Source organism: Corvus kubaryi, unplaced genomic scaffold (assembly GCF_017639235.1).
Source record: "Corvus kubaryi isolate FWS band 111438036 unplaced genomic scaffold, C.kubaryi_AGA036_p1.0 66, whole genome shotgun sequence".
NCBI lineage: Eukaryota > Metazoa > Chordata > Aves > Passeriformes > Corvidae > Corvus > Corvus kubaryi.
This window is the reverse complement of record NW_024582054.1, coordinates 19172318-19182965: the sequence shown is the minus strand read 5'-3', so window position 1 is coordinate 19182965 and position 10648 is coordinate 19172318. Positions and strand designations below refer to the sequence as shown.

Here is a 10648-nt window from a genome sequence, read left to right as displayed (position 1 = left end):
CTGTGTCACTGTCCCGGTCTTCATGGATTAGCTCTGTGTCGCTGTCCCGGTCTTCATGGATCAGCTCTGTGTCACTGTCCCGGTCTTCATGGATCAGCTCTGTGTCGCTGTCCTGGCCTTCATGGATTAGCTCTGTGTCACTGTCCCGGTCTTCATGGATTAGCTCTGTGTCGCTGTCCCGGTCTTCATGGATTAGCTCTGTGTCGCTGTCCTGGCTGCAGCCGAGGTCTGATTTCAGCACATCCAACATCTGGCGCATTTTGCCCTAAGAGGTGAAGGAAGAAAGGGGTGACACTTCTCCAGCCCCATGGCACCTGAGCATTGCTCAGACTCAGGGCTTGACTGACAGTAGGAAAAGGACGCTGCTTGCAATCAAGTGACTAAATTAAACACTGAGTATCACCAAACTGAATTGACTGTTGTCCATTTGCTGTCACTGTACCGGTGACTCCTGATTTGCCACAATCCATGAGACTGCAAATCTCATTTATGGAGAGAGAGGCTCCCCACTAAGTATTCTGGTTACCTTTACCCTCAAATATTCAGTGCATTTGCCCTGCTCTTTGGAAACATCACCTAAATCATATGCAGAGAGAGAGACAATTATAAGGGCAGCACACACCTCATCCAAGCAGTTCTTATTTTCTTCTATATAGCACTCAAACAGTTGATCCAGAACCCTACAAATAAAAAACCAAATTATTTCACAGGAGAAAACCCAACTTTTACCAGAGCTACATAAAGCAATGACTGTAGTTTTTAATTTTAATTTCTTAGCTGAATGGCACCTCTAAGACTGTTTCAGCTACACTGTAACAAAGAGGGCTACCTGTAGTCAGCAACCCACTGGACACGTGCTCAGCAGGCAGACCTGGCTTTGGGCAGCACATGGCAACCATGGGGTGACTTGTAGCACAACTATGTGTGTGTTTGTTCTGTTGGGCCTATATGCTGGGAGAAATCAACAATTCAGAGGTGATTCTACTGGCATGCTGAAGTATGCAAAATCTCTTGGATGCACCATAGTGGCTGCTATACACAAGAATAAAGAGAAGGAATAAAATCCAGCTTCAGTAAAAAAAAAATCCAGGGAAAAGTCCTCAGTCCTAAGAGCTCTCTTCCATTGCTTAGGCAGAATGAGAAAAAAAATTCTGCAGAGAATATGTTCTGTGACAACTGAAGTACACAGTCACTGGAACAGTGAAAAGTCAAGTGAATTTAACCTATCTTACATGAAAAATTATTAAAAAAAAGTGCAAGAAGGGTTCTAATGGAAGACAACATTACTGTAAAAAAGAGCCAGAAGGAGACCGCTCTCAAAATTTTTAAAGTTTTTTTTACTTGGTGTACTTAGTATTCTCATTGACAGCCTTGACATAAGAAGAAAAAAATAAGAGGGCACAGAATTGGAAAAACAGCTAGAAATATTATCAACACAAGCAAGATCAGAATATTAAGAAATTAGACTGTCTTGAATGGGAAATTACAAAAATGGGTAAAGAGTCTGTATATATATAGAAATACTGCAAGTTTTTTTGCATAAATTGAGAGTTCTTTATTAGAAAGAACCAGTATGGTGTTGGAAAAAAGAAACCTGATTTAGCAGCTGGTGAACCTTTATCTGAAAGAGGATGTAATCCTGGCAACCTATGCTGAAGACTGAATTCATACTGGAAGAAGGACAGAAAGGAGATGAAGGACCTGTTGTGTGAAAGATTAGTAACTCGGTTTATTTAGCAAAACAGATGTGGCAGAGTAAAATGAGTTCTTCTTTAGCATTATTCCATCTAGGGTTCCAGGTCAGTTTCTAACAGAAGCTTTTATCTCATGGTACACAGCAGCAGATCAAAGTAAATGACCCACAGGTATGTCCTAGTTCCCCTTTCTTCCATAAGCAAAAAAGAGGAGGAAACAAAACAAAAGCAAGGGCTGTGTATACGTGTATATAAAGAAATTATTACTAATCACTGCTTCCCTTTCTTATGGAGTCCAGGGGTTTCTGACATAGCACTATAAAATTGAAAACAACTGTAACCTACCTGTTAGAAAATAACCCAAGTCGAAGAATTTCATTTGTTACATCTTCAATGAAAGTTAAATATAAAAGCTCCTCTTCTCTGCAGGGAGAACAGAAACCCCAATGTTAAATGCTTTACCATAGAAACATATATGACACACTGTAGTAGGTCTAATCACCTTCATGGGAACAGCCATTAAGATTTTATAGTTCTTGTATCAGTGGTTATTTTTCATAACGGGCAAGTCTAGCAGGACAAACTAAGACTTTCATTCAATCTAGACAATAATAAAAGACGGCAAAATGTGAGACTGTTATAAAGGTGGTCATGGTACTTTGTCTTTATGCTAACTTTCTGTTGTGGTATAAATTAGCACAGAGATCCCAAATGAATCTTGGAGCATGTTCAGAACCTGCTTTGCACTCAAAGGAGAAAGGGGAGTTAACTGGGAAGAAAGTGTACAATTGCAGTTTGATGCTCTGGGTAGAGGCTTCCAAAGGAGCTTCTAGAGAATCTGACTGCAGCTGAAAATTGCTAGTCCTAAATGGAACCTGAGAAGAGTTTAACTGCTTATTTGGCAGCATCCACTCATTTCAACACATCTATCTCCTTGATGTACAAAATCTTGTTAGTGTGAGACGTCACTTTCACCTCTTATCTCTACTTTAATACCTCTAAAAGAGTTGTTGATGCTAAATACTCTAAATCGGACACTCTCCAAAAGTCTGGAGTTCTCCTTGAAAGACAACAATAGAGAAAACCCCAAAATATTTCAGTCCTGTTTTTCTTTCATAGTGATGCCTTTTCCTGGTCTTAAAATCAAGAGTCAAACACGGTTAGAAGGGGAAAAGGAATTTTACTTTGGTATTTATTTTAAGGATCCTTTGGTGCACATGTCCAGGTCATGCGCATTGAAATGCACCCCGCTGAAATGCCCACCCCAAAAGATCGGGTATAACATTATAGGTTTTACTAATTAGCATATCTATCAAAGATTCCCCAATGAGAGGCTCAAGTGAGCCCCCCTCCCCAAGGAGCCTTCCCCTGGATAGTTCTATCTTAGTTTATAGAATGTGTTCTGGAGGGGACCTTGGGGTCTGGGGCACACTGATCCCTAGCTACGAAGCTTCTAAAATGTTTAGTCTCTCAGCTTGACAAACAAATCCAGGAATGTAGGCAAAAAGCACAGAGAATACAGAAGTTGTAAAAAAGGTATAACAGGGGTATAAAAGACAAAAAAATCTTCATGGCATCAATAGCATCTTCTTAAGTCTTCCAAAGCATCCATTCAAATTCTATTGAGTCATTCTCCAGTCTTAATAAACAGAAAATAAAAAATGGAATACAACTTGCATGACTTTCATTACATGAAATTTGTTACCGTGCGTAAAGATTGTAATTTTGGTTTCTTCTATAGTCAAGGAAGTTATCTACAGCTGGTATTTGAGACCTCTATTATAAGCCCTAAGCTGGGGAAAGACAAGCCTGTCCTAAAGCACAAAGAATTGAATGACTTTCCCAAGGCCACTTGATGAAGCGTTAGTAATGTTTCTGATTATAACTCAAAACTCTTCTAATTATCATCAAATTTCAGTGCAGAAATGTGGTAAGAATGCCCTTCAGTTTGGTGTTTCATTTGCCAATATTTGATTCAGAGATTACAGACCTAAAAAGAAATGGAAACAAACTATAGGCACTGTACAATCTTCTGAAGTTATAATGAATTTTCTTCATTTTTAGATTCACATAAAACTTTTTAAGTATTGTATGTTTCACGTTCATCAGTTTTGAGGAAAGCTTTCTAATTTGATGTTGTAAATGAGTAGAAAAATGGTTTAAGCATACTTACTCGGCCTCAGCAGTCCTCCTTGGTGAACACTTCTGAGGATGCCGTGATGTCTCTCTAATCAGAAAATCAGAGGGCAAGAAAAAGAACAACATTCTAAACCCCTTTTATACTACCTGGCATGTAATTTTCTTCTGGAGCCACAGTGTGCCATTATACCATTCCTTTTGCGAAAAAGGCCATCATAACACCCCTGAACCCTGCTCCAGCAGCAAAATCCCCTGCTTGCACTGAAACCTGAAAGACTATGGTTCAAGAACATTACACCACCTCACTTGACACAGTGCTCAGAAGACCTTGGTGCTACTTAGGTGCTATTCAATCTCTGCTATCCATTAGAGTGCTTTTTCAACTCGGAGTACGTTTTTCTCCTCAGATAAAAATGCCTTTGTATGAAAAGGCCAGAGAGCAAATCAGCGACTCATGCATGACACTTAGGTCAGCAATGAGGAGAATCAGCTCGGAGCCTGTGGGTTCTGGCCTGATTTCCAACACTGCTCTTGTATTGTAGCAATCTCAGTATTAAGTTTTCAGAAAAAGATGTGGGAAATACTCCTGGTTTACAATTCTCACATACCACAGATTCGAAAGGCTGGATGCCTGGAGACACTAAGGGGAAGTACTGATTGGAATACCAATGCACTGTTTAGTTAGAGTACTATATAGTCTGTGAGCCCCGATATACAGAACTAACAACGGTAATAATGCATCATCGCTCTCATTTCTGACAAAAATACTGATATATTTCAGAGCTCTCTTTTCTTAATTGGCTTCCCAGTGGAACTTATCACAAGCAAATAATGAATTTTGAAGTTGGGAAAGGCCATTGATGTGAAAAACCCAACCTAACATAAGTCCTGTGAGAAAAGACTTAAAAAGAGAAATGGCAGGGAAGACTTATGGCCTAAGGACCAGCTGTATAGAAAGAATGGGCATTTCAAATATTTCCTCCTGCTGTAAATCAGTCACCTTAGGATGGAGTATTGACAACCATCTATTCCTCTCTCAGGCTCATCCAGAGTATATCTTTTAGCTTCAGCCTACAATACAGAGATAAAAATCTTTATTATCAGTGCAAATACACATAAAATTTTTCCATTAAAATTAATCTATTAACTCTCTGTGATTAAGCCCTAGAAATTTTATGTCTTTTCTGAGAACTCTGGGTAAACAGACAAAAGGGACACCTTCTTCTGCTGAAAAGTCATGTACCAATTATCTGTGGCCTCAGAAGATATTTGATAGTGCACTTACAGAAAAAAAACAAAAAAAAATTAAAGAGATCTCTTTATGTACCTCAGAATTTTTTATTTATTGTTTTCACTCGTGTTCTGAAACTCTCTCCTCTTTGGAATGAATTCATGTCATGGCAATAGAGAAAAGAAAACCTAAATCAGCTGTTCACTGCTGTGGCAGTGATGAAATGTATTACCCCACCATGATGGCAATGGGTGTGGGAAGAGTACCCACTGGTAGATAATATTATTACCTTTGATGGGATCTTCTGGTGTTCACACATAACTTTTCTCACATACACTTTGTCTGCAGATGGAAAGCTACAAAATTTAGAGAAGTATTAGTTTTCCAAGTAGACTACTTTCAATATATGCAGGATGAGAAAACCAGTTCCACTGTGGAAATTTCTCATCGGTCTGAACAGAACATAGTACCGAACAGTTCAGAAAACTTCTGCCAGAGTTAGGTTCATATAATATCACTAAGTTATAGTTTGTTTTGAAGGATGACCCTAGTCATAAACAGGTGATCCAAATTAATTACTTAGCTGCATATTAACAGGGGATAACTAAATTATCCAAAATAATTGTTCAGAATTAAGAACAGAGATGATCCTAAAATTAAAAGTGCACCAGGAAAACAGATGACCCACAGCCAGAAAGTCAACAGTTGCAATACAGAGCCAAAGCTATCATAATTCTAGTCTTAGGAAATTCCCAATTTGTCCTATGAAAAAACTGGAGTTGGACATGCAGGCATGGAGGACACAAAAGGGAAAAGATTTCTCTTTACAAGGTAGTATCACTAAAAACAAAACTAAATCAGAATTGTTCAATTTGCTGAGAAGTTCTATGCAAGAGAAGGACCCTAATTTTGTTTAAAATATTTTATACGGGGTATATCTGAAGGTATTTAAATTCAAGTGATAAAAAACCAAGGAAAAGCTGCATTTAAGAGTTAAAAACGGATCTTTGCATGATGTATTCATTAACAAACTGGAAAGTATCAGACTCCAGGGGCAACAGTGGGGAGCTACTTGCATGCTCTTACTGGTTAATTCTTTAAGAGATGGAACTATACACCAGAGATAGCATACGGAAGACAGAGGGAATGATTATCACCAGCAGATGTGAGATTCCACAGTTTGAATTTAGCGGCACTTCAATCTGTATAGAGTAAACTAGTTGTTCCAGAAAGAGGACAGTAAAATACTCCAGTGAAAAAAAGGAAAATCACATTCTGTTCTAGCTTTTGCTAAGGCCTATCTAGAATAACTTCAGAATAATTACTCTGGTTTTATACAACTGTAATGAGAGCAAAACATGTTGCTTTTATGAAGATACTGTTAGGATAACTAAATTCCAGAGTTACAAAATAAAGTTTCAATCTCTGTACCTGATCATATCAGTCTGTGTTTGAGCTTCCACACACTGCTTGCGGCGATTTTTCTTCTTCCTTCGAGCAGGAGTGTAATACCTGTATTCTGTCAGGAGAGATTTAGCATTTGATATTAAGGTGCGTGGAGTAAAAGGTTTTCGGCTCTTGGTAAAGTATTCAGAGTGCCTCTCTAGAAGATCCCCGCTGCTCACTTTGGGGTTGTTTCCTTGACACCTCTGGGAACAACCAATGCTCACAAAATTATCAATGGAGTGACTGCATGAAAGTCCAGAGTGTTTACTTGGTGGCCTTGACGTACAGACACATGAGTGAGATGCCCTGGATGTATTCCGAGAACACTTTCTGGCATGTTTAACTGGACTGGAGCGAACTGAGCCATGCTGGCCAAAAGGAGACGGTGCTCTTGATAGGTACTGTGCTTGCCCAGCACAGGGGAAGAGATTGTCTTCTACTTCCAAGAAACTCTAGAAAAAAATAAAACAAATTTGATTGCTTTGCAAATTACCTACTTTGCTCATGATGGTACTCCCAGCTACTACTGTTACCAACTTGGAGGTATTTTCTATGTAAAAACTTTCAATTTTTATAAGATCAAACTGGTTTCACAGCAGCCTCAGTGCTAACAGATTTTAAAATCTAGTCACAGGAAATAAGAGAGTAATAAGCAAATGGTTTGCTTCGGTAGCAAAACATTGGTACTCTGTTACAGAATTTTGATGGCTACATCAAACCAACAGTTTAATCAATACATTTTTAGAAGTTAAGGAATCATTGCACTGAGGCAAATTATTTTACCTGGATATGCTCTGTTCATACCACCTGGGCAAGCGAAGGATTAGCCATAATTATCCCATGCTTAAAAATTCAACATTATTCCTGAATTGTATTATGACACTGTGGCAAAGGCATGTAAGACAAAAACACAACTAAATCTAAGTGACATCTTAAGGTGGGGTTTTTGGTTGGTTTGGCCATTTGTTTGTTTGTTTTGTTAAATTTGAAAGAACAATTAAATAGAAATTTTATTTCCGTCATAGAGAGAGCCTTGAAAAATTTGCAATTTCAAAGCATTAATACCTGGACAGGGTATGCACACTAGTAAATGTGCTTTACAATGTGTTTTAAACACCTTACGAAAACAGTTGTTTTATGTGCTTTTCCTACCTAGGATACAGCCACCTACCAAATATTCTGTCAGTCAGTGAAAATTATGTATGACATTTTACCATCTCCAAGGGCAGGAATAATGCAGAACTGGAAGATTAAACCAAAAGCCTATCAGCAAACAAAATTTTGTATAAACCAACTTATTTCATCCACACATATAACTGTGAAATTCAAGTTCTCTTACACACAACTGCATGATGGAGAAGACACGACTCCCATTGTGTGTACTCAAACTATCTAGCACCACAACACTCAGAGACAATGCTTACAGTGCAACAGTGAGGGAGACAAGCTGAGGATAGTGTTATTCTGGAAAGTCTCACTGCTGTACCACACAATCAGCAGGGCAAAATAACAGCTAAAATATAACAAGTGAGAAAACCCAATTCAAAACCAACAGCTAACTTTCTAAAATTATTATCATACTTTCCTAACACTGGGGCAGTTCATATAGGTCCACATCATCAGCAACAAAGTGCTGTAGGATTTAAGAAAATGTATACAAGTAGAGGTGTTTCCTAAGAAGAAAATTCAATTTCTAAGGCTGTCTTCAGTTTTTAACAAACTTGAAGTTTAGTTCAGATAGGCTAACACAGAAATTAACTTGTTCATGTACCTCCACCACCTGAACAAAGAACAGGAAGATAAGGAGACACCAGTACAGACCACAAGCTCTGCAGTGACAAAAGGAAGAAAAGGAAGGTGATTTCCATATGTGTTTCATTCATCTCTATTATGCTTCTATCACACAAGTAAAAATGTGAGCAGAAGCATTACATTACTGAAGTTACTGAAGGAACATCTGCCCTATGGGAAGCCTGAGAAAGAGTGGATCCAGTATAGTATGACTTCATACATATGCTGTGACATGCATTTATTTATAACATACAACCATAATGCCAGTTGAGAAGATTCACAGATTCACCAAGTAGCTTATCCTGATCTCACAATTAATCTATGTGCAAACTACTTTGAGAGACTAACTCTGAAACACAGATCCAGTGCATTTCCAGTGGTGCTTCATTGCCTGAGCACATTATAAACCTGGAGAAAATCCTCAAGAATATCTCACTTTCTGAAAATAATCAGCTGATTAAGATATGGATTGAAGGCTGGATGTGTGATTTTCCCCACCACGAAGTGACAATGGACTAAATGCCAACAGAAGTCACAAAAACAACTGTAAAATAAAGTGCCTGTGGGGATTTTGCAAGATAACCAATATTTGTCCTGAGACTTCTGAGATTTCCCACTGGGGGGTGTAAAGAGAGAAAAAAAAAACAATGACCAAAATCGGAAATCTTTATACATTTATTGAAAATTCATGACATTGTAACCTACTAATAGATAGTATACCTTGTAATTATACACAGATTTTCTATTATACCACTCAACCCTAATAAAGGTGTTTTTAAAAATTCTGAGCAATAGACTCTTAGCGTATAAATGCTGCGTTTTCTCATAACACTGCTACTGTTATTGCTTAGAATCGATACAATTTCATTTTTTTCCTTTCAAACACAGTATTTTAAATTAAAGCTCAATTATGATGAATATACATTTTGTAGTATGCAGTAAATGCTATTTAGAGGAATATTAAAAACGCAGCTATTTTACCATGAAAATTAAGTCACAGATCACACTGCTGTCATACCATGTATTTCCTTCAACAACAATTTTCTCTCACATCAGTAAGACCTATCTACACTATTCTGGTACCCCAAAATAACCAGAGTTGCTGGTGCCTAATACAAAGAGGTATTTTTCAGTTAGCTGAGGCAAAATAAGCTCTTCTTGATGGTGTCTCACATGAGTCAACTTTATTTTACTACTACAGCATAATTAACTGCTGAACTGATAACATGCAGTCACAAAGCCAAACAAATGCCTGTGTTAGCAAGCAGTATAATGAGGCTTACCAGTGTGATTGTTTGCATATAAAGTAGTTGCAGTGGTAGCTCAGCACTACAGAAAACTGATAAGACTAGAAAGTTTCAGAATCCACCTATACAGATGTTTTGAAAAGCTAATTCCATACCCTTCAGTCTATATTATAAGCAGCTTAATTCTTGTAAACACTTTACTCTCAGTGACTAAATCAGTTCATTGAACTGCAATATAAATCAGATTGTAGAAGCATTTGTGAGCATATCATGACTGGTTCCCTGCATTATGCAAAATAATTAAGAAAAGATATGAAGTTACATTAGCCAATTATTTATCTACACCTCATGAAAGTGACATGTTCTGCTCCTCAGAAGCAGTTGAGTTGATCCTAAAACAAGACAAAGGCACAAGGTTGATATGGCAATATCCTAAGTTCAAGCACTCTTTATATATGAGGAAGCTTAGGGCAGTTCTTCTCTTCTCCTTCTCAAGTATTTCGTAAGTAGAACAGACCAAGTAGCTCTCTGGTGACTAGAGAGAACTGCAACCCTAAGCTGCATCTGTGTCAGCTGTGAGATGTACTCATTCAAGTGCTGAGAAAAGAATGTCTTTCAAAGCCCTTATCCTGAGGCAAAACTTTACTACTCAAACAGGAAAGAATTACAGCCACCAAGTAGATGAAGAAACAGTATCATGAACAAGGAACTATGTTGGACACTTCAAAAAGATTTTAAGGAGTGTCAGAGAATGCAGTTTGTCTGCAATTTGTCACTTGTGAACTTCCAGAAAATTATCTGTACACCTGCATTGCAAGGAAACTGTAAGCAAGTATGCTCACATTCTTCTCTAGTCTGTTATCTGTAAAATCATCAGATTTTTAAGTAGGAAACACACAAAAAACCAGACAAAAACATGCCTACAAATATACAACAGCACACATTAAAATAGATTTAAAATGTATTTATTTCTATTCTTCAAATAAAATTTTAAAAATTCCATGGTAGTATCTCAGCTTTAGATATTACAACTATCAAGAACTATAATGTAATTTGAAGTAAAAAATCTGGACTTGTATCTTGCTTACCAATATATGTTC

The 10648-nt window shown here is 37.7% G+C and overlaps 1 protein-coding gene across 1 annotated transcript in view; it reads right to left on the bottom strand.

Moving 5' to 3' along the window:
• The window catches only part of SPATA7 (spermatogenesis associated 7), a 38525-nt gene that overhangs the window by 2670 nt on the left and 25207 nt on the right, over positions 1–10648 (bottom strand). The window contains exons 6-12 of the mRNA XM_042047944.1: positions 6496–6962; positions 5354–5420; positions 4834–4904; positions 3868–3921; positions 2040–2117; positions 623–680; positions 217–265 (exon numbers count right to left, since the gene is read on the bottom strand). Of these exons, the coding sequence (XP_041903878.1) occupies positions 217–265; positions 623–680; positions 2040–2117; positions 3868–3921; positions 4834–4904; positions 5354–5420; positions 6496–6962 (844 nt within the window). The remainder of the gene's footprint in view (positions 1–216; positions 266–622; positions 681–2039; positions 2118–3867; positions 3922–4833; positions 4905–5353; positions 5421–6495; positions 6963–10648) is intronic.